This window comes from Petaurus breviceps, unplaced genomic scaffold, assembly GCF_028583685.1.
Source record: "Petaurus breviceps papuanus isolate PSGF00001 unplaced genomic scaffold, PetGlider_PUasm1.0 37, whole genome shotgun sequence".
Taxonomy (NCBI): Eukaryota; Metazoa; Chordata; class Mammalia; order Diprotodontia; family Petauridae; genus Petaurus; species Petaurus breviceps.
The window spans coordinates 25,414,780-25,442,168 of NW_027186296.1; the positions used below are offsets into that span (position 1 = coordinate 25,414,780).

The 27,389-nt window shown below is 34.7% G+C and overlaps 1 protein-coding gene across 6 annotated transcripts in view; it reads right to left on the minus strand.

The window, feature by feature from the left end:
* The window catches only part of NEDD4 (NEDD4 E3 ubiquitin protein ligase), a 155,950-nt gene that overhangs the window by 83,891 nt on the left and 44,670 nt on the right, over positions 1-27,389 (minus strand). For 5 of the 6 annotated variants that reach the window (XM_069098108.1, XM_069098107.1, XM_069098109.1 and 2 more), the window contains exon 5: positions 23,254-23,307. In XM_069098108.1, the coding sequence (XP_068954209.1) occupies positions 23,254-23,307 (54 nt within the window). Of the gene's footprint in view, positions 1-15,020; positions 17,606-23,253; positions 23,308-27,389 lie in introns of those variants that run through there. The other variant, XM_069098111.1, reaches the window with a different exon arrangement.

The window sequence follows — 27,389 nt, forward strand, 5'->3', positions numbered from 1 at the left end:
TCAGATTATATATCAAATTGCATAGTGTCTTGGGGAAAGGGGAGGAGAGGGAAAGGGAAAATTTTAGAACTCAATATATTATAAAAGTAAATGTTGAAAAGGAAAAATAAATTAATCTAAAAAAAGAAGAGGCAATAAGAGGTACACTATTTAAATAATCATAGATGCATAAAATACCTGGGAGTATATTTGCCAAGAAAAACCCAGCAACTATATGAACATAATTATTCAACACTTTTTATGCAAATAAAATCAGATTTAAATAGAGATATATTCATTGTTCATGGGTGGGCAGATTCAATACAATAAAAATGACAATTCTAGCTAAATTAATCTACTTATTCAATGCCAATACAATTAAATTACCTAAAAATTATTTATTTAGCCAGAAAAAATAATAACAAAATTCATTTGGAAGAACAAAAGGTCAAGAATATCAAATGAATTAATGAAAAAAATGTAAAGGAAGGAGATTTAGCACTACCAGATCTTAAACTGTATTATAACATGATAATTATCAAAACCATATGCTACTGTCTAAGAAAGAGAAAGATGGATCAGTGGAACAGTGTAGACATATAATTTACAGCAGTAAATGATTATAATAACCTTGTATTTGCCAAATGTAAAGAATTACCTTTTGGGGATAAGAATTCACTATTCGGTAAAAATTTCTGGGAAAACTGGAAAGCAGTCTGACAAAAACTGGGTACAGACCAATATCTGACACCATTTACCATGAAAAGGTCAAAATGGATACATAAAAGGGGAAATCACAAATAAATTAGAACACTGAGCATATTACCTATCAGACTTATGGATAGAAGAAATGACGAATGAACAAGAGATACCACTGTGAGATGTAAAATGGACATTTTTGATTATTATTAAATTTAAAAAGATTTTGCACAAACAAAACTGATGTAGCCAAGATTAGAAGGAAAGCAAAAAAAAATCAGTGGGGCAGGGAATTTTATACAGTTTCTCAGATAAAGGTCACAGAGAACTTTGTCAAATTTATAAGAATATGAGTCATTTCCCAATTGATAAATGGCCAAAGGATCCAAACAAGGAGTTTTGGGATCAAGAAACAAAGCTATCTATAGCCATGAAAAAATGCTCTAAATAATTACTGATTAGAAAAACACAAATTAAAACAACTTTGAGATAGCATCTCACTATCAACTATTAAAACAACTATTGAGATAGCCTATCTATCAGATAGGCTAAAACAACAGACAGGGAAAATGACAACTGTTGGAGAGGATGTGAAAAAACTGGGACATTAATATACTGTTAATTGAGCTGTGAACTGATCCACCCATTTTGGAGGGCAATCTTGGTACTATGCCCAAAGAATTATAAAACTGTGTATACTCTTTGACCCGGCAATACCACTATTAAGTCTGCTTCGCAGAGAAAAAGAAAAAGAACCCATATGGTCTAAATTATTTATAACCGCTTTCTGTGGTAGCAAAGAACTGGAAATTAAGTGGACTCCCATCAACTAAGGAATGGCTAAATAACTTGCAGTACATGATTCTGATAGAATATTGTAATGTGATTGTGATCTAAGACTATAAGAAATGATGAACAGGCTGATTTTAGAAAAACATGGAAAGATTTGCAAGAAATAACAAAGAGTATAATGAAGAGAACCAAGAGAACATTGTATACAGTAACAGTGATATTGTTCAAAGAATCATTGTGAATGACTAAGGTATTCTGAGCATTGTAAATACTCCAATCAATTCCAAAGGACCTGTGAAGGAACATGCTATCTAACTCCAAAGAAAGAACTGATAAAGAGAAGTATACATAACATGGTTTTACAAACACACATATTAAATGTGTAGATATACATACATCTGTGTTAAATGATGACCTCCTCTAGTAGAGGGTGGGGAGAGAGGCAGGAAGACAGCAATGAATCTCTTCTCAAACCAGTCTTTTTCTACCTTTCTAGTCCTCTTATGTATTACTCCTTTCTAGGAGTTCTGTGATCTGGCCATAGTTGTCTTCACACATTTATGCAAGGGTTGCCTACCCCTCTTGTTTATATTGTCTTTTACTTGGACACTCAGATTATGAGATAATTTTCCCACCCTACTTTTCTTCCAATGCCCAGTTTATTTCCCCTTTCTTTCCATACATCTTTTAAGACCATCAACACATAACCACTGCACACCATCCTTATTTAGTCCCTTATGATTGACTGCTTGCTTGTAGTCACTTTTTTGTGTATCTCTTGACCTGTGTATTTATATTTTAATGTTTCTACTCGACCCTGGTGTTTCTATCAGGAATGAATGGAAGTCTCCTACTTCATTTTAGGACCAATTATTTTCCCTCTTGCAAGATCATACTCAGTTTTGCTGGATAAGTTATTCTTGGCTGTAAGCAAGCCTACTTTTTATGCCTTCTGGAATACCATATTCCAAGCTATCTACTCCTTTATGTCAGTGGCTGCTAAGTTGTGTGTTACACTGACTGTGGCTCTTTGGCACTTGAATTTTTTCTTTCTGAATGCTTGCAATGCTTTTTTATTTGAACTGGAAGCTTTGGATTATGGCTCTACATTGCTGTAAGTTTTCAATTTGTGGTTTCTTTCAGGAAGTAACTAGTGGATTTTTTTTTCAATTTTCACTTTGCCCTTTGGTTCTAAGAGTTCTGTGCAGGTTTATTTTACAACTTCTGGAAATATGAAGTCTACGGTCTTTTTTCTGGTCATGACATTCAGGTAGTCCAATGATCATTACATAAAGTTTCTTTGACATATTTTCCAGGCCAGTTGTTTTTGTTATTAGTTACCTTTTAAAAAAATTAAGTCTTTTGACTCAGTTTTGAAATGTCTTGTTGTTAAAGTCTTTAAGTTCTACTTAAGCCTATCCTAATTTTCAAGGACTCTATTGCTTGTATAAGGTTATAAGTACATTTCTTTTCATATTCTTTCCTCTTGTGTTCTAACTTCATTTATAAAATAATTTTTAAAATTCTTGCTTCATTTCTTCTAGGAATTCTAGTAGAACTTGTATCTGAGCTCTATTTTTTCACTGAGACCTGGTTTATCGATTTTTTTCTTCATCTTCTGGGTTTATGCCTTGGGTACCACTACCATCATATCTCTTTACAGTGGAATTCTTATTGTTCATTTTTTTCTGCCCTATTTTTTGACTTTGGACCTTGGGGTAGGCAGGAAGAGAAAAAATGGAATAAGCACTGATTAAGATCTTACGATGCACCAGCCACTGTGCTAAGCATTGGCTGTACTTGTTTCATATTCTTGAGCCCTGTTTCTGCTTTCTCTGAGTACTGAGAATTATTATTTAGGGATCTCAGGGACAGCTCAGGCTGGGAACTACGAGCTTTGAGTATGACCAAAACAGTCTAATCAAGGGAGAAATCTGATACCCACTTTAATAGTCAGAGCTTTGTAAGCTCCTGATCTGGGTGTGGGTCAAAACAACAAAACTGTGGGCTTGCCTCTGGTTGAAGTTCCAGCAGATTTCTGCTAGACTCAACCAGTGTTAGCTAGCTGGAAGGCTGTACAGATCTGAAGCAACAGAGCTGAAACTCCCCTTGGAATGACCTCCTTATCCCAAAGCCACTACAGACTACAGAGTGGCCTGTGACAGACTGTATTTGAGACCTAGTTCTGCTCCTGAGATCAGAGCCACACAGCTGCTGCTTACTTCTGTTCCTGTTTCTTGACCAGTATATACTCTCTGGCCTGCTACCTCTCCTTGACATTGACCATTACTCTTAAGAGAACATCCCTCCTCAGTCTTCACTGAACCTGTGACTCAACTCTGGGGTGTAAGTGACAGAGCTGTGTTCCTCCTTGTATAGGGCTGGACCCCTCTGTGCTAAATAAGGGACTTCTTCTTGCTCTAGTACACAGTCACAGGCCCAGGTTCAGCTCTTGCATCATCCTGGCCAGACCTCGTTCCCAGTATCTGCAGACATGTCTGACTATTCTCCTATGCTACCTGAGCTGGAAAAATTACTTACTGGGATTTTTCCCCACTGAATTCCTCAATAAGAACTCAGTCTGGTGTGTTTTCTAAGTCTTTGTGTAGTTGTGATTGTGAGCTGGGTTGTACTAATTGCTCCTTCTCTGCCATCTTGATTGTTCTCTTCCAGAGATAGGATTTCAGCCACCAGGCTCAGGTAAACTACATCTCTGAGTACTGAAAAAACGGGCAGATGTAACTGGGGAGGCACTTTCAGTTATTATTCCCTATGTAGGGAACCAGTTCCTTAGTAGATAATTATTTAAAAGATATGAAGAAACAGTTCTCAGGAGAAGAATCACAAACTGTTAACAACCAAATAAAGGATGCTCCAAATCACTAATAAAATACTAAACAACCCTGAGATTTTGCTTCTCACCTTATGTACTGGGGAAGATGACAAAAAGTAGGAAAAGTCACTGTTGGAGGGGGTTACAGAAGACAGGTAGGCTAGTGTACAATTGGTGTACATAAGAATCAGTATAACTTGGGGAGCAATTTAGAATTATGAAAATAAAGTGACTTGAAAAATGTGCCTATCTTTTGACTCACAGATTCCTCTTTTAAGGGATATATCCCCAGAAGGTCAATGATAAGAAGGAGGTCCTCACAGACATCAAAATATTTATAACAGCACTTTTTTTTGTAGTAGCAAAGAAATGGAAACTTAGATTACGACTGACTGGGAAATATACTAAATAAGTTTTGGCATATGAATGTCATAGAATATTACTGTGCAATAAGAAATGACACATAGGATGAATACAGATAAGCACAGTAAGACTTACATGAACTGATCCATGTATAATTGATATATTGCCTGCCTCTTCCATAGGTGGGGGGGGTCAAGAGAGAGGAAGAGAATTTTGAACTCAAATTTTTTAAAAATGAATGTTAGATTTTTTAATGTAACTGGAAAATATTTAATGAAATAATATGCATTTTATCAATAACTTGGATAAAAGCATGGAGGGCATGCTTATCAAATTTGTGAATGGAATAAAACTTGGAGGAATAGCTAATACACTGGATGAAAAAGGATCCCAAAAGGTCTCAATAGACTAGAAAGATAGATTTAATCTAATGAGAAGAATTTTAATAGGAATATATTTAAAGTCTTACACTTGTGTCAATGAAAAATTCAACTTCCTAAGTTCTGAATGGGGAAGCTATATTTAGGTAGTAATTCACATGAAAAAGAACTGGGGGGCAGCTAGATGGTGCAATGAATAGAGCACTGGCCCTGGAGTCAGGAGGACCTGAGTTCAAATCCGGCTTCAAACACTTGACACACTTACTAGCTGTGTGACCTTGGGCAAGTCACTTAACCCCAATTGCCCCTCCAAAAAAAAAAAAAGAAAAAGGACTGGGAGTTTTTGTAGTCAACATCATAATTTGACTTCCAAAAAGGTAAACTATCCTAAGAAAGGCATAGTATAAAGTTCAAAGATTAAAAAAAAAGCTCCATTGTATTCTGTCTTTGTAAGATCAACTTTATGGTATTGTGTTCAGCTCTGGGAGTTGCATTTTATTGTATTTGATTTTATTTTTCAAGTTAAATGTGTTTTAGACAATATATATTGCACATTAAAAAAACAATTCCTCCACTCCAATAAATCAGTGTAAAAATAAATGATAAAACTCAGGATGAAATCAGGCTAAGTTTACCCCTTCAAGTCCCAGCATTGTAAAGATAGCAAATAAGCAATAGCCAGTTATGATGATATATAATCTAAAGCAATCAGTTGAATTTATTAATATTTTTCTATTTCTAAATCATCTTTAAGGAAAACAAAAAATAGGGTCACACCATCTTCACACAAGTCCAATAGAGCCACTATGCCTATCAAGAACTGCTAATTTTTTAAATGGGTAAAGATATGTTTGATTTGTTATCTGTAGCTCCTATAAAAAAAAAGGTTTTACTCTAATTTTAAGTCCATCTTTGCCTTTTTAAATAAGATTCTTTTGTGAAACTAGTTTCTTGCATATGATGATTCATTACCACGTCAATTGCAATGATCAGAGTGGCATCTAGTGCTCCATCCTCAGCACCTTGATCAGAGATATTTCTATTAATGAGTGAATCACTAATAGTAACCTTTGCCCTAATGACCATCTTTCTCTTCATCTTCTAGCACAGCAATCTCCAAGATCTTGTAGATGCTGAGGTCCCAGGATATGACCATGGTGGTAGAAAGGAGAAAGCAGCAGTCTGGAATTTTGAGCTCTGTGTAAGTTTTATATAGCTAAAGCAGGGCAAATGAAGGGTAAGTAGAAAAGTTGTGAGCTGAATTTTAGTAAGAAGACTGATAAGTGTTTAAAGGAGGGCAATCAAGATGATAAAGATTTTGTGATCAAAGTTTGCAATCAGTTAAAAGAAACTGGGATTTTAAAGAGTGGGGTAGAGAAAGTTGGGGGTGGAGTGGGAAGTATACGAAGGTTTATTATACAGAAAAGGGATTTGTTCTGCTTTGCTCCAGATGACAGAACTGATAACAACAAATTTAGGTTACAAAGAGATAAATTCTGTTTGAATGAAAGGAAGAATATCCTAAAAATTGGGTCTACTCAATAGCAGAATGGACTACCTCAGTAGATAGCAGGTTCCACTTTAAGTAATGGTCTGCCGACATTTTGGCTACCTTTGTATTATCTTATTCAGGCATTAGCTAGACTAAAATGCCTCTGGGGGCACTTTCAATTCTCAAATTCTGTGAGGCTGTGATTTAGATTAACAGACTGAAGGATGAAAGGGTAATGAGAAAGTAGAGGCCTCAATGCAAGCCACTGAGCAAAAGAGTGACAGGACATCATCCTGAAGTGATGGTGAGACCAGGAGATTTTTTTTATTTATAGCCAACAGGAGAGATCAGTTCATGTTTACAGGCTGAGAGGAAGAGAGAGTGACTAAAGATGCATAAAATACAAAGGATTACTGATAAAGCAAGGGGAAGAAGAGACAGGAGGGAACAGAAATGGGGGTACAAGTTGATGGGTCTTTGCTGAATCTGAAGGGTAAAAGGAAATGAGTAAGGACACTGAGTGGAATATATATTGAGTGGAAAAGAAACTTGAGAAACTATGTGATAAATTAATCTCCCTAAAGAGAAAAATTAGGTCCTTAATTATGTTAATTTTTAATATAAGTTCTAAAAAAAAAAAGATGCACATTTTCAAATATCCCTTAATATTTCTGATGAAAGGTTTCCAGATGTTAAGGAATTAACAAAATTCAAATCAGATGACCTTAACCTGTCACGAAATCACAAAAGTTGGTGAGGTCACCTGCTGAAAGTGAGATGGAAAGTAAAAGTATTGAGGGTTTGAGTAACAATCAGAGATCATCATGCCTCAGGCACTTGGGATAGCGGCTTGAATGGAGTATTAATCTATAAGAAATGAGCCAAAGAATTTAGAAATAAAAAAAAGATTTATTTTACTTAATTCTAATAGACTTTTTGTTTCCCTACTTCTAATGCTTCCTTTAAGCATATCCAAATCCTATAAATCCTTTTGGCATAGACCAAGTCTCACTTCTTCTATGATGACTTATCAGCCCTATGGTGTGTCCCTTAGACTACTCCAGTTTTCCCTAATCTCTATCTCAGGGGTATAGCATGCAGAGTCACAGAATGTTACAGCTTGGAAGGACCTTAAAGATCATACAATCTGACCCCCTCATTTGCTTAAGGAGGAAATTAATACTCAGAGAGGTAAGTAATTTACTCTACATCACTTAGCTAGTTACTGGCAAAGGGAGATCTAAGGGTTCCCAAGGGGGAGCCAAGATGGCAAAGTGGTAGGAATGATGCGGCCTTGAATCCTCTACACAAATCTCTGAATAGATCTAGAAAATGTACCTGACCAAATCCTGAAGAAATTCAGAAAAAGTCACAGGGAGTGAAAGCATCGACTTTGTAGGGCATCAAATGAAGTAGTATTTGTAAAATGCATTTAGCATAATACCTGGCACATAGTTAAGTACTTAATCTTTCCCTCTCCTGAGTCATTTCTCCAACCCAGGTTGGCAGAGAAAAAGATACTGGGGATGGGAATAGCGTTGAGCCAGGAGCATGCCAAACACGCAATGTATTGAGAAAGGAGTAAAATTCAACTCAGAAGCAACAAGCAGGGAGCCTAAAATGCTGTCCCTCTGAACCAACAGACCTTTCCAGCTGGCTGACAGGAGTTGAATCCAAAAGCAGTCTACTCTTGCCCAGACCCAAACTCAGGACAGAAACTTGCAGAGCTCAGACGGGAGTGGGAGAGGGGGGATACCAATCAGACTTTGCCCTGAATCATATCACACCAGGAACATTGGAGCTTGAAAGTCTCCAGCCTGTTCCTAAGATCCTGGAATAACATAATACTCAAGACCCCAAGAAAGCAACAACAGAATCAGCCCAGATCTTCTCTTCAAAAATACTGTAGAGCTTAGCACTAACATGAACTCTGATGTCAGAAAAAGGGCTGGAACATTGCATAAACAACAACAAAAAAAAAGGAATTCCATCATAAGGAATTAGGTATGGTGGCAGGGAAGATCAAGTTCCTAACCCCAAAGAGAATGATTCCAAAATATCTACAAACAATGTCTCAAAGAAAATACCCCATGTAAAAATAAAACTAGTATTTCTAGAAGAGATGAAACAAAAGCTTTTTAAAAGACTTAATTTTTAAATAAAATGAAATTGAGGGAAAATTGGAAAGAAGTGAGAACTATGGAAAGAAGAAAGAATTGGAAAGGGATCAACAAACCGCTTGGTACAAGAGGTACAAAATTTTACCTAAGGAACAAATTCCCTGAAAAGAGACTCAATACAGCAATAACAAATATTAAAATAAAGTCAAAAGGCTTGGGGAAGAAAGGAAATTTTAAGGTATCTCATAGCAAAAATGAATGACCTAGAAAACAGATCAAAGAGAAAAAAATTAATAATCATTGGACTATGAATGCCATGACCCCAACAAAGAGCCTTTACATCCTAAGAAAGTTTATAAGAAAACTGCCCAGTTCTCTTAGAACCAGAAGGCAAGGTAGAAATAGAAATCTACCAGTCACCTTCTGGAAGAAACCTCAAGATGAAAACCCAGTAACATAATAACCAAAATCCAGAGCTTCCAAGCTAAAAAAAATACTGCAAGCGGCCAGAAAGAAAGAATTTAATCACTGAGAAACTAGTCTGGATCACAGATGATTTTGCAGCCCTCGCTATAAAGAAGCAAAGAACCTGGAACACAACATTCCAGAAGGCAAAGGTATAGGCTTATAGCCAAGAATAACTTACCCAGAAAAACTGAGTATAATGCTACAGGGGAAAAGATGGATTTTTAATGAAATAGAAGACTTCTAAGCATTCCTAATGAAAAGACCAGAGCTGAACAGAATCTTTAAAGTTCAAACACAGGAGTAGAAAGAAACAAAAAGACAAACATGAATGAACAATGACAAGTGACTAAACAAGGACAAACTGTTTATATTCAAATATGTGGAGACAATAAATGTGTCCCCTTGGAACTTTATCATCATCAGGAATCACAGAGAGAGTTCATTTAGACAAGCCCTGGAAATGGAGTAGGGCATGGGAGGAGGGCCTGAAACTTGAACCTCTTTCTCATCTGAAATGGTCAACATGATGAAGAATATGCACATAGAGTTGGGTAAAGAAACACATTTCACTTAACAGGCAAATGGGAGAAGGAGGGAGAGGGAACTTGAGGAAGGGAAGATTATGAGAGGGATAAGTCCTTAGCAAAACAAACTCTAAGAATGAACAAAAATATTTATAGCTCTTTGAGGTGATAAAGAATGATAATTTGTGGGGGTACTCACAAATTGGGGAATGGAGGAACAAATTATGATACATAAATGTGATGGGATACTATTATGCTGATCTCTTATCAATGTAATGGCCAACCATGATTTGAGAGGACTAATGAAACATGCTACTCGCCTCCTGACAAGTGAAGTTGAGAATGCAGAATGAAATAAATATTTTTCAGGACATGGTCAAAGTGGAAATTTGTTTTGATTTACTATACATGTTTGTAATGGGTTTTATTTTTCTTATGTTCTCAATTGGGGTGATATAGGAAGGAGAGAAAACAATTTAGCTGATTAAAACAAATAAATATATTTTAAAAATGAAAGAGGTGAGCTAATATCCTCCTTTCAGTAAAAAAGTTGTAAATTAGGTATACAGAATACTACATATACAGTCAGATATGGTCATTGTGCTGGTTAGTTTTGCTTAACTATTTTTCTTTGTTATAACTGAAGGCTCAATGGGGGAGGGGTTATCTGGAAATGACTGATATAAAACAACAGATATTAATAATTAATGTTTTTGTCATTTAAAAAAACAGAATACTGGTCTCCTAACTCCTAGCCAAATGCTCTTTCTACATGACTACTGCTTCATGTATCTCATCTTCCTATTAAACTGTAAATTCCTAGAGGGCAAGAACCATGCGATTACTTTTTCATTATTCCCAAAAGTACCAACCACAGCAGTAGGCACATAATAAATGCACAATGAATAACTACTTATTTACCAAGTTAAGCAATCTCCTTTGTTCAACAGAGAACCTAGATTTCTCACATAGGCAATCTTTCCTTTTTATCATTTCTCTCTTTACAGATTCTCCTACTTTGCTTTAAAAGAGCTATTTGTATTTTACTCTTCATTGCATTAGTTCATCAATTTTTGAAAGGTCTTGGAAAAGGATCAGTTGGCATTCAACAAGCAGTTTGCTTATCAACAAGAGAGGAGAGTAAAACAGATTCTCAGAGATTAGACAACCTATTTATGCTAAGAAAAACTAATACAATACTTTGGTTGGAGCAGAAGGCTATGCTCAGACAGTACTGAAGGTTAAAAATACAAAGTAAACTAAAAGGAGTACAGGAGAGTCAGTGTGGTGGAAAGAGAACTGTTTTCATATCCAAGTTCTTACACTTATCACTTTTATCACCTTAGGTCCATGTAGGTTTGATGCAAACACCACTGATAGTTCTATACAGTTATAATATTTTCCTACAGAGAAACACGAAGGATTTTGAAACATTATCACAGTAATTAATGAAGCCTGATTAGATATTTCAATTCCAAAGTTTATATCTTATCATTGTATTTCTATTGTATTCAACATGTTATTAATTGTGTTCTTAGAACACTAGTCAATTTATTTCACCTAAGTCTCAGTTTCTTTATCTTTAAAAAGATAATAATATGTGTATTATTGGGAATTTTGTAAACAAAGCACTTTGTAAACCTGACTATGCTATATGAACATTTATTATCACTAATGAAATCAAAATCTTTTGGAAAATTTTAGTACGAGATAAAAAGTTCATATAAACTGTATGTAATGGGAATGCAGATTTGGAAGATCTTCCCTGCCCCTAGGCTAAAGTGCACCTGAAGCCTGGGGTGGGAGGCTTGTTTTTCAGTAGATACTTCTTGATTGGCCAGTGAGTCAATAAGGTTGTTACATTCTCTGAGCCAGGAGAAGGCTATATAAGCCCTGATGTGTAGCTTTGTTTTGGGACTCACTTTGAGAAGTGTTCTGTGATTTGATCTGAATTCTGGGAAGCCGTTGTTGAGAGTCCCCCGGCTTTGAAAAACCCAGATGTTGACTGGGTATGGATGTAATGGTTGGACAGTTTGGAAATCTGTCTACTTGATCTGTTTCTGTCTTGATAATTCTGCCTGTATGCTTTGAAGTTCGGGGTGCTGACCTTTTTCCCCTGAACAAGGTAAACGATATATGTCTGACTGATTAAAGTAAGCTTGTTAACCCATTTTGAGTTGCTTTCCTTTATCAAAGCAGATCCAAGAACCTGTATGGGTGGCAAACCCTGAGGACGCTTGGGGTGCTTGCTGCTACACTGTATTAATCAATAAAGGGAAAAAAACAAGGTTTTTATGACTGGTTTAACTTACAAAAAGAGACATTTTAAAACAAACTTTCAAATAAAAATGCACAAATGAGCAAATAAAGGAAAAAGTTCATGAAGCTGAAGCAAATGTTGAGATCTTTAAACAACATGGAAATTATATTTTTAAGTATCCATCAAAGCCTTGCCCTATTCTACAGAGAAAGACTGAGGAGTGACTTCTGTCAAGTGATTAGGAATTTTAGGACTTTTTTTTTTTTTAAAGCACAATTCTGAAAAATACTGAAAAAAAAAAATGGTTCATGATGCCAAAAAACATCTAATCCCTGACTTTTCTTAATATGTCTTTCCCAATATGTATTTTCTTTTTTGCTTTTTGGAGGGCAATTGTGGTTAAGTGACTTGCCCAAGGTCACACAGCTAGTTTTTGTGTTAAGTGTCTGAGGTCGGATTTGAACTTAGGTCCTCCTGACTCCAAGGCCAGTGCTCTATTCACTGCGCCACCTAGCTGCCCCACCAATATGTAATTTTTAAAGAATTATGAGTATAAAGTGTTAAAAAGCCTAAAGCACACACGCAAAAAAAATGGGGGGGCCAGGTGGCTCAGCGAGTAAGAGCACCGGCTCCAGTGTCGGGATGACTTGGGGGTCAAATCTGGGCTCAGATACTGAGCACCACACCCAGAAATAACTGGCCGTGTACCTTGAGAAAGTTACTTAACCCGATTGCTTAAAAAAAAAAAAAGCCCAAAGCACCTGAAATGATTGTATCCAAGTTAACATTTAGGTTGCAAAAGATAAACATTATCTTGCAAAATATGCCTGATTATTCCATATACAAATCGATTATAAAAATACTACAGGATAGATTCACAGGTATAGGTTAAATTTCTCAGTGAATTTTAAAAGCTAACCCATTAACAAGAGCTTGATTATGGAGAGTTAGAAACATGGTACTATGCTGCTGTAGACTGGTAACTTATTAGCTAAGTACATAAGAAATGAATGTATATAGTCCTTTCAGAGCTTTAAACACTATGGTCTTTTCACTTAAGCACTGATTTAATTTCATGACTTCCTTCTGCAAATAGCTGACATTACTAAATTTTACTTTAATATCAACTTGTTAAAAGTGAACACAGACTTAGGATATCAGAATACTTAGGCAACTAATTGGAGTCATGAGAAATATTCTGATCTCTTCTTATTTTTAAATGAGCTAGAATATATAATTAGTCACTGCTACATTCATAAGAACACTGATATTCTGCTTTTATACTAAGTCCCTGCCCTAACACTTCAAAAAGATCCAGCATAAATTGCCCTTAATTATCACAATGCTATTTGTAATTTTTTGATAAAAAAAAGAAAATTCATTTAATATTTAAAAGGAGATACTGTACAATATAAAGCTCTGGTGGGTTTTACAACTTTAAAATATTCTAAAATCAAATGTGTTACTCTGAAAATAAAATGGAAATGTTTGAGGTTACAGCAAAGATTTGTGTGTTCACTGTTTAAATGAAAACAAGTAATCAACATCAATTTCTGTATTTTGGTTCCTCAATCAATCCTTATAACAATGGGAGGTGAATTTCAGAAAACAATGCAAGAATTATATTAAAAAAATACAGAAAAACGAAACAAATTGAAAAATTACGTGGCTTCTACTAAATCAGGTGTTAGAAATGTTTCTAAGTTAACTTTCCTCTGTAGATCAAATAGAAATATAGAAAATGATATAAAATAAAAATATAATGGGATTAAGAAACTCCATATATTGATCTTATTTTACCACTTTAATTGCTTTCCTTTGGGGGGAAAAATGCTTATCTTTTCTCCTTCTCAGTGGTCTATAGATTCTAAGTAACACTATTTTTAATTTGTGGAAAGAATGAAAAAATATGCAAAAGAGTAAGGATAGTAACAAAAACTGTCTACAAGATATAAAAACAGAAGGGGAAAAATTCTGTAAGAACCTAATGGTTTACCTAATTGTTCAGATAAATAAATTTATTTTTCACTATCCATAATAGTTATTGGGAGTCATACGGCCATACCATAGACAGAAAAAAATTATCTTTGGAAAACTTATACTCTATCATCCAAAATTGTTTCTTACAGATTAAAAAAAAAAAGATGTATAAAATTTTCCAGGGTTTCAGTGTCTTCCAAGGGCAGAGTATTGTTTAATCTACTTTAATTCTCCTAATCTTAAAACACTCACACCAAGTAGTATGGAAAAGTCAAATAAACTTTAGCATCTTTTTGCTGTTAAATAAGTTAGGACAGAACAAAACACCAAAGGAAATTTATTAAGAAGATAACTAAGACATCACAGGAAATGCCTGCTATTCAAAAATCAGATCCAAAGAATTATAATTTAAAAAGCAATATTGTTGAAAGATTGAATTACAGTATAAAATAAAAGTGAGGCTGATCTAGTGAAAAGGGTGGAAACTTAAAATTCCTGTGGTTCCAGCTATGTGCAAATGTAAATACCATTTTATTATTTCTCTGTCATAAGTATGCAGTGCAGTACTTATTTAATCTATCATCTCTGTCATCTAATAAAGTCTTATTATATAAAAAATTAGGTCTACTTATCTTGAAATATTTAAGTCACTATTTTTATGCATCTAGATAATTTTTGCATTGCATAATTAAATGAAAAAACCATCAAGCTAGTATTTATGCTTTGCAAAGCAAAAGCTAAACCTGAGACCACAAGAATTATTATGCTACTATTGAAAGAAAAAAAATGTGACTGAAATAAGACTAAACTTGTCAATTATAATTTAAAAGCTTCTTTCATTTAAGCCATAAAAATCTTTATTACTTAAAATGCCAAGTTAAAAAAATACATCTATTTTTTCAAATAACATAAAATAGCACATAAAACTATTTTATATACACAAATACATATGTATATATTTCTGAATATAAACTTTCTCATGGAAAATTTGCTAAGCATAGAAACTATGAAAACTTTATTGAAATTCTAACATTGCTTTATTATAGATTAAATACAAGATATAAGAAACTCCCACATAAATATTCATGCCAACATTTAAAAATATACTTCAGTATCGAAAGGAAACTTACCTTACAACAGTGTTTCAAAGTATTAGACCATCCTTTTTTGAAATAGCTCTTGCTTTCTTTTGGAAAATTATTAACTTTGCCTTCATTTCCAGATGTGAACTGAATGTGTAAGTGAGATGGTCCTGCCATGGAACAACTGTGCTTAATGCTGGATAAACAGCAAGAAAGATTTGGATAAGTTCCTTCCAATGAAATACTTCTTTGTAAAGTGTGATGGGGTTTGCTTGTCTGTAAATTTAATCTTTCCAATTCTCTTTCAATATTTATCTGACAATCCACATTTGGGGTAGATGGCAGGCATGCAGATGTTCTACGGATCAACTTAATACACTTTGAACTAGAGTTGAGTTTAAACTTCACTGTTGACATTTCTGGTTTACAGAGCCCATTTGCTGTTTCACTCTTTAATAAAGATGCTCTTTGCTGGTTGAAATGCAGTGAAACACAAGAACAGCTGTCAGATGATTTTTCACAAAGCAACTGATTAGAACTATTATTTGAAGTAAAAATATTTTCTTCAAATGAATCATTCGCATGAAGTGGCCTAATGCGTCTAACTTCCCCTGGAGAACAAATGGATTTAGATAGCCGAAGTCCACTGACTGCTGTAGAAAGAAATCCTTTAGAAGCAGCACCATCTTCAATTTCTTCAAGCTCACTGGAAGAAATAAGGAACTGGTGTGAAGTTTGATAGGATCCTTTCCTTGGTAAAGTACTTGAGCTTATTGGAGAAGCTGGTGGCATACTAGAAGGGCTACTGGGGAAAATTAACAAAGATGAGCAACATTTTAGTGGAATTTTAGATTTCTTTCTCCCTGGCAATTTCATCATCTCTAATCCTTGCTCCAACCCATCCTGGTCAAAAGGAAGTATGCTTCTATTTGTTGAAATAATTTCACATGGGATAGTATTAATATTTGTCATACTTTTCTTGGTTGTGCCTTTACAGGATGAATTCCCACAGAAAAAAGAAGCATCACTTGGAGGAAAGGTACTACTATCACTGATGATACAGGTACACGAGTCATCAACACTTGTACTTGTACATGATCCATTATCACTACAATTGCTGCTGAAAGATTCATTATCCCAGGTTAAAACACTGCATGAGCTGTCACTGGTGGAAGGTATTCTTAACTGGCTGCCATCATTTATAGCACTCAATTTATCATTCTCTGTGGCTCCACTATAAATTCCTTCCTTTAAGACACAGGTAGATGTTGCATCTTCACCAGCAGTTACAACATTGCCTGACGTTGGACATATATTATGCCTTGCAGGCTGCAGTGAAATCTGTAGAAAGGTGCTCTTTTTGCTAATATTTTGAGATGAAGAAGGCTCAGATGTCCTTTCCTGAGACTTAGTATTTTCCTGTCTTTGAGGAGGTAAACTAGGAACCAGCTTCATGTGAATAATGTTAGATGCTGAAAGCTCTGTTGATCTTTTGAAGGACACGTGAACATTATTATCCAATTCATCTCCAGAGGTTTCCAAAAGCCGGCAAGTATTACTTCTGGCTGCAAAATGCAATTGTAACCTTTGTGCCATTTGTTCTCATTTCTAAACATGTTAGTAAGTCAAAGTCATAACAAAGATTTCTGTTTGAAGACAGGCTAGAAGCAGCTGTATCACATGTGAAGATTTGCAGTCTCATTTAAAAGAACTTTTAAATTGTAGCTTTTAAATCCGAAATAAAATAGTAGAAAACAGTCTATAAAGAAGCAAACGACTCATTCGAGAACCTGGAGTTTCAAAAAAGTCTCAAATTGCTAGTAGTCAAAACGCCTTCACTTACAAAGCACTTGAATTCCAGCGACCTTTAAGCTGAGCTCAGCTGCAGCCCTCTGCCTCAAACACAGCCAACCTTGTTTCAATTATACCTTCTCCCATTTGCATGAATGAGTAACACAAGAACAACAATCCACTAGCATTTCAAGTTTAAACAGTATTTTTCTCTCTGGCTACACTAAGTGAACTCTTTAACTGTTTGAATCAATGTGCTGAAACTTTCTCCAGAGGAGTTTAACCACTAATATTTTTACCCGAAGGTATAGAATTACAGGAAGTTGGTAGGAATGAAGTCCCATGTAATTGAGTATCAAATCAAGGATTGAATTTCCAAACAGTAACTATACTAGGAACGCAGTCAAGTTGGTTAATACAGAGAAATATTCACAGATTATAATTTTTAGATCCCCAAATGGAAAGTTTTAATAAGTCATGAATGCCAAAACAGTGGGGAAAACTAAATGTCTGTTTATTGATTCAAATAGGTAAAGATTTTATCTTCCAAATAACTCCATAAAGAGGTAAATTTAAGGTAAATTAGCCTAGCAAATTTTATTTATCACAAAAATTAAGGTCATCCTGTTAAAGATATTTTTAAAGAGGTTACCACTAGTTATTTTCTCCTGGAATTGGAATGCCTATTTCAGCCAAGTGGCACAGTTTTAAAATTATGCCAATTATATTCTGAATTTCAAAACTGCCAAGAAGAGGTCAAAGTAAATATTCCATAAAAATTCATATTTGACCCTCTCTCCCAAAAAAGCATTTATGCTTCCAACAGTTTCAACTCATAATATTTTATTCCATTAGTTCTCCAATCCACCCAGTTAAGAGTGTCCTGCTAAGTTAAGAAGCTGAAAAAGGACTTAACACTTCAAATAAACATATCTGAATGCCAAATGTCCTGACAGCCTGTAAAGAGCTCTTTGCTGGCCCCTAGTGGCACATGGAATCAGCAGGTTTTGCAGTCCAACATACATAAATACACATTATGCTGAATGTTTATTTTCATGAACAAAGGATACATTTGTTTACATCGGAGTACTAAGTACTGTACTACAGTAATGTGAAATTAATTGATGTAGTTTATAAAACTCAATATCCAAGAACATTAGACCATTTATCCTTTCAGAAGTTGTAATATATTATTTTCAGCTGTTTGTTTAATCTTTATTGTATTATGAGCCTAGTGGTAATAAATGTTTAAAATTTTACTACCTAAAAAGTCATAGATCGAGTTTATTATTTTACTCAAAAGAAAAAAATTCATTTTAAAAACAATACCCTAGAGTGCTTTTAAAATCTGTACCTGATTTTTACAATCAGAATGCCAGTAAATAAAAATATACTAAATCCTTAATAAGAAACAAAGAAGTAAAATACTTCAGTTTTTAAAAATATAGACTAATAAACCCATATCATATCTTTCTAAGTAGCCTATTCTAAGCAAATATATAAAACTTCAACATATTTTGTTTCAAAAACTACATAAGACATCCTTGAGTTTTTAAATAGTATTTTTAATCAAACAAACTATGGGGAAAAAAACCAAAAGATTATTTTAAAGTTACATTTCTACTACAACAATATAGTAACTTGTAGAATGGGTAAGAGTAAAAATGGTAAAGATAATTATTACATTATGATTTTGCTTTACATAAGCAACTCAACTTAGTATCACAAGTTGCTTTTATTAAATGTGATTATTTACTGTTTTCTAAGGTGTCATGCACTGAAATACGGGATTTCTTATGTGAATACTTTGAATGTAAATTCTTCTTTTTTTGCTTTTTGGAAGGGGGAAGGCAGGGCAGTTGGGGTTAAGTGACTTGTCCAAGGTCACAGGGCTAGTAAATGTTGTGTCTGAGTCTGCATTTGAACTCAGGTCCTCCTGACTCCTGGGCCAGTACTCTATTCACTGAACCATCTAGCCAGTCGTTGAATGTAAATTCCTAAGCAGCTGATCATCATCATAAATAAAGCTACTTAAGTGCTTAAGTAAAATCAAAACTAGAAGCTAATAATTCCATATTTTTGTTACTGTATTCTTCTACATTCATATTGATATCATCTTTTATTATAGCAATTTGAAGAAATAACTTACAAATATGTATTAAAGAGAAAGTGCAAGATTAACACTAGCAAGGATTTGTGGTTTTGATTAACATATTACCACCCATGGAAAAAGTGGAATGTCTGAGTGTACACTTTTTGAGTGTGGACCCCAAATCAATATCAAAATTCTAAATCAGTTAATTTTCTCAAAAGTAAAGAGTTCAGGGATAATTATCCTGCAGGCTTGATTCTCTGGTGTACAAAAAACTCTTTAGAAAGCAGCAAGTCTTGGACAAATAGTCAAAAGACTTTCTTTAAGTGTAATCAGGTATTTACCCTAAGAGAAGGAACTATGGGACCAAATATGTTCAAGTTAGCAAGGTAGTAAGTATATAAATGAGGGAAAATTTGTAGAGATTCAAATTAGTTTGACTCTAACAAAAGGCAAAATGTTTCCAGTTCTGGGCATAGACAGGCATTTCCATTGGTTTCCAAGTCACCTTTCCTTTTTGGGTTGGGTGGGAAGGAAAGGTAATTAAAGTCTAAAAATCTATCTTTTAAGGAAGTCACCTGTTAAGTAAAAGTACTAAGAACTTGTTGGAGAATGTGATTCTGATCCCGAGTAAAAAAAGACTGGGGTGACATCATGATCTAAAGAAAAATGGCCAGTCTTACTGCTAATAATAATTGACATTTATATATCAATTTAAGTAAAACTACATAATTTTATCAATAAGTGCTAAAAAGGCTTTTGACAAAATCTAGCATATGTTTATATTAAAAAAGCTAGGATTTGTAGGAATAAATGGACCTTTCCTTAATATAGTCAATAACAAGTACAGTCATCCCTCAACATATGTGGTTTTACATTGATGGTTTTGGTTATCTGCCCTCTGATAATCAAATGTGAATTTTTGGACATTTGTGGCATAATGCAGAAAATCACAGATAACACACACATGTAAAGAAAACTAAAAAATTTATTAAGCCATAAATGTATAAATACCATATATTATTAATCTATTTTATAATTTACTACCATAACTATACATACATAAATTTATTATAAACAGTTATGTTTGTTAGAAGTTTCAGTGTACTAAAGAACTATAGGCTACACACTCTCTTTGGGACCACCTCCTCATTGTCTCTCTACCATCCATACCCAGTCACATGATTTTCTCTCCCAGTGTTCATTGCATCTTGCTAGTAAGAGAAGGAAATCTGTGAACACTTGCTGTAGCTATACCTAAGGCAGCAAAGATTCTGCGTAACATATGAGATACTAATCTCTCACATAGAAACTGCAACTCTTTTATGGGTGCAGTATGTTGTTTTACTTGGTTTGTGTGTTAAATAATATGGTCAGAATTATTAAAAATATAATTTTAGATTGCAGACTAGAGTTATTTGAAGCCTTTCACATTCGTGAAGATTTCAAGGGATGACTGTATCTATATCCAAAAGCTAACATTATATATAATGGGGAAAAATTAAAGGTCTTTCCAATAAGACTTCGGGTAAAGTAATTATGCCCAATATTGCCACTACTATTTAACATAGTTCTAGAAACGTGAGCTACAGAAATAAAACAAGAGAATAAACAAGAAAACAAAATTATCATTTTTTTTGTATATATGATGGCATACTTAGAGAACTCCACAGTCAACCAAAAAATTCAATGAAACAATCAGTTCAGCAAAGGTACATGATATAAAATATATCCACATAAATCATCAGCATTCCCATTTATTACAAACAAAATCAAGCAAAAACAACTAGAGAGAAAATGCCATTTAAAATAACTAGAGAAGGCATAAAATATTTGGGAGCATATTTACCAAGATACACCCAGGAATCCAACTATAAAATGCTTTTTGGAGAAATAAAGACAGACCTAAATCATGTGAGAAACATTAATTGCTCATGGGTAGGTCAAATCAACATAATACAAATGACAATACTAGCTAAATTAATTGACTTATTTTGTGTTGTGCCAACCAAACTACCAATGGAATAATTTATAGGGCTAGAAAAATGATAAATGGAATTCATTTGGAAGAAAAATGTAAAGAAATCAATAAAGGGCAGATAAAGGTATAACATTTTTGAGGAATAGACAGTAATCCAATTTAACTGTAATGTAAAGTACATGGAATGGAATATTGTGGGAAAAGTGGCTCCAGACTATTTAAGGCACTGAAAATAAAAGGAATTAGAATTTTTATGCAGTGTACTATAGGGAACACTAAGATTTTTGACCAGAAAAGTAACATAAGCAGATCCATGTAAAGATTAGTCTGGCAGAAAAGTGAAGGCCGAATTACAAGAGGAAGACAACAGAAAGGGAAGATCTATTATAAGGCCATTATAACATTCCAAGTAAGCAGTAATGTCAATCTATGTAAGGGTGGTAGCAATAGGAAGCCAGAGAAGAGGAGAAAGGCAAGAGATGGTCTGGAGGTGGAAAGACAGAACTTACTAATGGATTCAAAGAGGAGAGGTGAGTGAGAACAAAGAGTCAAAGGTTAAGAAAAATGTTTCAAAAACAAGAGAATGGGTGAATGGTGGTGTTATGCTCAGGATAAAAAAAAGAAAGAGGACTAGATTTAGAAAGAGAGCAAATTTATTTTGATATTCTTTTTTTTTTTTCTTTATGGAGGTGGGAAGGTAGGACAATTGGGGTTAAATGACTTGCCCAAGGTCACATGGCTAGTTTTGTGTTAAGTGTCTGAGGTTGGATTTGAACTCAGGTCCTCCTGACTCCAGGGCCAGTACTCTATTCACTACACCACCTAGCTGCCCCACATTTTGGTATTCTTAAGTAAACATGGATCAATCTAATCTGTTACCTTGTAGGGGATAACATACTAAATAATACACTAACAAGATCAATTTATTTGATTATCATATTACTATCCTTAATGATCAGAGATCAGGATACATAAGTTTTTAAGCACAGAAAATGGCAAAGACAATTTAGCTGCACTGGAAAGAAGGCATTTTTTACACTGGGGACTCATAACACTGGGGAATAATACTTGTCCCATCTAGGAAAGAGCATTATGAAGTTAAGTTCCTTGCTTCTTCAGGCTGACTAGGATATTAAGGGGATATACACCTTCAAGCCTAAGTATATCTACAATTACAAGGACTTCCTGGTCTAGAATTGATTAGATACAGTTAGAGTTTTGCTCCAAAGTAAACAATTAGAAGTTCCCATTTCTTGAAGAGGAAAACTAACTTCTACTCCCATGCCTGCTCTTTTTTTTTTTTTTTTAAGCAATTGGGGTTAAGTAACTTGCTCAAGGTTACACGGCCAGGTGTTTCTGGGTGGGTGCTAAGCATCTGAGCCCGGGATTCGATCTCCAGGTCTTCTCAACCCTGGAACCGAAGCTCTTACTTGCTGTGCTACCTGGCCGCCCCGATGCCTGCTCTTTTTAAAAAAAATTAATCTTGACCAACAAGAACAGTACTACAAAGACTAGAAAAAGAGGATTGTATAAGAAACTTACGCTTTATTATGTTTTTAAGTATATGTTAAATTTGTCCATCTTCTATAAATACAAAAAGAAGTAACCAAGGACAGTCTGAAACAGGCTTACAAAATGACAAACTCTGGACAACTGAAGGATTTTAATATAGCATTTTAAGTTTTCAGGAATCATTGTAATCAATTAGTTATATTAAAATCATATCTTGGTTAAATTTTTCACCTGTCTTTCAAAGATAGCTGTCAAATCTTTATTTATTCACTTGTCACTAATAGTGATATTGAAAACTAGCCCATCTTTGCCAGAAGAAATAAGGAAATCAAGATAGGAAAAGAACTGTGGTTCTTCATTAAATTAAACCTCTTCAGTGAAACCAAAAAGTACTCCTCCTGACCCTTGGGCTCCTGAAAGCATACTGAATAAATGACTGGAAGGATGGTGAACACTACAGAAATGAGGATGGGACTTTAAAGATTATCTAGTCCAAAATGCTCATTTTTCAAAGGAAGAAAATGAAACTCAAAGAAACTCTTTCTCCAGCCCATATCCCTAGCCCTTTTATAATATACTCCTGGGTATATTGTAATAAACCTGTTAGATGTTAATCAACATAATTGAATACACCTAAGTCAGTATCTTAATACCATTTTATGTCTTAGCTAACAATTAGATAAAGAGTAAGAATCACATCCAAGATTTAAGTGTGCTGGGGCTCTATAACAGGGGTATAGGGGATTACGTAAGAACAGTGCCATCAACATACAAAATTGTCTCTCATATCATAAATTATGAAGTCCTTAACCTCAATTTTCTTAATGATCACTGCCTTTTTCTTTGTTGCTATCTGTTTTCATTCATGTTTCACACTTCCCTTACTCTAACAGAAAATAACTTACCAAACGGTTTTCATCAAACACTTCAAAAAGAAGCCAGTGATGATGAGGATGGACCTAAGTAATAAAAAACACAGAAAATTTATTTTAAAAAAAAGCAAGAAAAAACTCTTTGGTTTGAAGATATTTGACAAGTCAATGTTTTAAAATATTAAACATTTTATAACAATATCCTAATTAAGATATTGTTTTCCTAAGCATACTGAAAATTCAAAACTAGGCTATAGTATTTACACACAAGTATCAACAAGGTATATTATGAGACTCATATGATAAAAGGTAATTGTTTTAACAGCCACAGCAAACCAAAATTCATAATGTAGTTTAGGGATTATATTTTTAAATAAACAACTTACCTATATGATTACTTAATTTAAATTTCCATGCCCTCATTTTTCTTTTACCAGATAAAAAACAGATTTGGAAGTTAAAATAAATATTATGAAAATATCCACTAGCTTACTGACAGTACAGATTCATAAGGCCTCTTCTAAAAAAATGTCAAGAAAATTGTTAAAAAAAATATGGTAAACTTTTACTTTGAATTGCTGATTCTCATTTTAAGTGTTTATATTTGGTAGCATATGCTTTTTAAAGAGGATAACCAGTATTTCCTAGCTGAGGCATTAAGTTTAAATTTTTAAAGAATTTGCTTTCCTGAGCAAATGATCCAAAAGGACTAAATAATAACAACAATAAAAATAAAATAATAAAGCAAGGATAGGAAGGTTGCTCAGGGTAAATCCCTAATCATTTCCCCACAAGAAAAAATTCTAAATGATAATGATATTGTAGGACAAACACAAGAATGCTTTCTTATTAAATATTTATTTTCTAGGATAAAGGATATAAAAGATTAAGATTTGATCACTTTACTCTAAAATATCCTTTGAATCCTTAAGTGACAATTTAAGGATTAGTAAGATTTCTATAGGGGAAGAAGAGATGAAGGGAAACATCTAAATTAAAATATAGAGGTAGAATAAGTATTTGCTGTTTCAGAAAACAGCAGGAAGATATTAGGCTCAATTAAATTCAATAAACATTTATTATTCATAAGGTACGGTTCAAAATCCCAGGGTAATAACAAAGATCGAAAAACAACAACAAAAACTTTTAAGGAGTTTACAAAACTGGAGTATAATAAGTTGAATTAAAGTCATACAACTGAGAGCCTTAAAGTCTGGAAAGAGTTGCTCAAAGTTTAATTAAGTGGCAGAATGGATGGAATCAGGAAGAACCTCAGTTCAAATCCTGCCCCAGACACTTTTTCAACCTCAGTCCTCAGTGTAAATAGCACCACATATATAGGGTTTTGTGAGGCTCAAATGAGAGAAGAAATATAAGTGCCCTGCAAACTTTAGGCTTATTTGATTTTTTGGAAACATGGAGCCAGGGAAGTCCTTTACACACTGGAAACAAAGCACTTACGAAAATGTACTTAGGAATATTATGCTTGCAGGTGAGAAAGTCTGGAGTCAAGAAGACCAGAAAGATTGTTGTAGCATAATCCAGGCATAAGAAGTTGATGATAGAACCCAAGGTGATAACAATAGGAATGCAAAGGAAAAAATGAACAAAAGAAAAACTGTGATGCTAAAAAGTAAGTAATTGGTGACTGATTAAATAAAAGAACTTCAATAACATCTTGGGGAAAAAGGAGGATAAGTAACCCAAAAAGTGATCTATCAGTCAAATGTTTTTGATAAGGCCATGAGGATGGAGGACAAGTCACTTTCTCTAAACTTCCACATCCTCACAGTTCTCTCCACTGAGTAGGTAGGTGGCATAAACTGGGCCTGAAGTTAGGAACTTATCTTGATGAGTTCAAATCCAGCCTTAGATACCTCCTAGCTAGGCACTTAACCCTGTTTGCCTCAGTTTGCTCATCTGTAAAATGACCTGGAGATGGAAATGGCAAATCATTTCAGTATCTTTGCAAAGAAAGCCCCAAATGGGGTCACAAGGAGTCAGAAACAAATGAAAATGATTGAAAAATGTTAAGAATTAGGTAGATAAGATAAAGCAATTTCAGCTGCCAGTCTAAGACACTAAGAAATAACAGAACTAAATTGAACTAATGGCAAAGAGGGCTAATCCTTAATCTCTAATTCATTCACTAAGCAACCCCTTTTCTAAGAGCCACTACAATCAGCTACACAAACCAACTCACAGGTTGCAACAGAAGTCAGTTTTATCACCTCCTCTTCCCTTCCCCCCAACTCCCCACCACGGAAAATCAAAAGGCAGATGATCTGGGAGGTATTTTAGTGTGGCAGTAAAGTAAAAGGTAGATATTAAATAAGAGACATCCAAAACATTCCTAAAAAGTAAAACAGACCTAAAGAATTTGATTGCTTCTCCAACACCCAAGAAAACAATAAATACAAGAAAGGTAAACAAATACAGCAACCAAGACAAGAACAACAAAATAACAAGATTGAGTGTATCTGATAGACCATAAAGAGATTTAATTCCAAAGGCATAAAAGGAGACAAGGATGAAAGCAGAAGTCAAAGAAGTAATGGTGGAGATATAGGCCGGAAACATCAGCAAAATGTTACCACACACTGTCTACAAGTCAACCAATGCTTTTTGTGTGACAAGTTGATAAAGGAAGCAGGGGAGGAAGAAGATGGGAGAATATGTGATGCACTCTAATCAAGTCAAAGGCTAACAATGAAAAGGAAAATACTCTTGTAGTCTTTCAGCAGAAAAGAACCTACAGGAAAATGGGTGAAGAAACAAGTGGAGAGATGTAAAAAGAGGTAAAGGAAAGGGAAAACTGTTTTAGTGGTAGGAGAGGATACCAGTGATTGATGCTCCCATGGGAAAAGCAAGATATTCTATACAGTGATATCAGGACCTTTCAATGGGTATAATCTGTAGTATTTAGTACTCGAAGAGATCGCTCACACTCTCAGAAGTGGAAACAGCTCTTGGGGACAACTGACACCCAAAAGAGTTGGATGGCTTGGACCCAGAGATACTAAGCTAAGGAAGCTATTTGTCAAAATAATAGCAATAACAAGGAGGAATAAATGAAAGAAGGAGAAACTTTAAAAGATTACAAAGTCAGGCCTAAAACTGATGGTCATCAGGGCACAGAATATGTTTTCCTTACCACTGCCTACTAAAAGTAAGGGATACAGAAGACAAAAACTGATTTGCAAGAAAGCTAAAGAAGGTGGTGTTTGAGAATTCGGACTTCTGGATCACTTCCTAAAAATACAGGGAAGAAATAAATACTCCTGATTAGCACCTAACAAAGGCTAGTAAGTATGTATTTGCAGGGTACCTTGTAAATCTAGTCAAAAAGGCTTTAAACTAAAAAGGATAGAGAAAGAGTAGCTAGTTGGGGAAGGGGAATGAAGGGGGGGGAGAGTGAGTTCAGATACTCAGAAGTTCTGGAAGATAAAAATCCAATAAAAGAATCAGGAGGAAAACCTATGTCCCTGAAGGTCTCTAAATGGGAGTGGGGAGGAGGATGCAGTCCACCTCCTACTCTAGTTGGATCTTGCCTCAGAAGCAACTCCAGGTCGCCTTAGAGAAGTATTGTCTTCCTTAGCTCTCCTTAATCTCACTGCCTTCCCGGAGACAATCTCCAGTTTATCCTGTATACATCTTGTCTGTATATAGTCACTTTGGCACTGTTTCCCCTTTTAGATCATAAGCTCCCTGCAGGGACTGATTTTTCTTTAACCTTTCTTTGTATCTTGAGCACTTAGAGCAGTGCCTGGCACACAGCAGGCACTTAACAAATATTTACTTATCAAATAACAAGACCCATTCCATCTATTCTCCTCCTTCCTGTCTTGACCATCCTCTCGGTCTCCTTTGCTGGATCTTTGTCCAGATCGTGGCCAATAAAGGTCCCCTAGGGTTTAATCAAGGACCCTCTTTTCTTCTACTCCATAAAATTTCTCTTGATTACCACTTTCCACGGATTCAATTATTGTCTCTAAGCTGATGATTTCTGAACCAACTTGGCCAACCCTAACTCTCTCCTAAACTCCAGACTCATGTATCTCTAATTACCTAATGAACATCTCAAACTGGATGTCCTGTAGACATCTCAAATTCAACTTGTCCAGAATATGATTCCAGTGTTCTTCCAAACAGTGATATTCCTGTCAAGG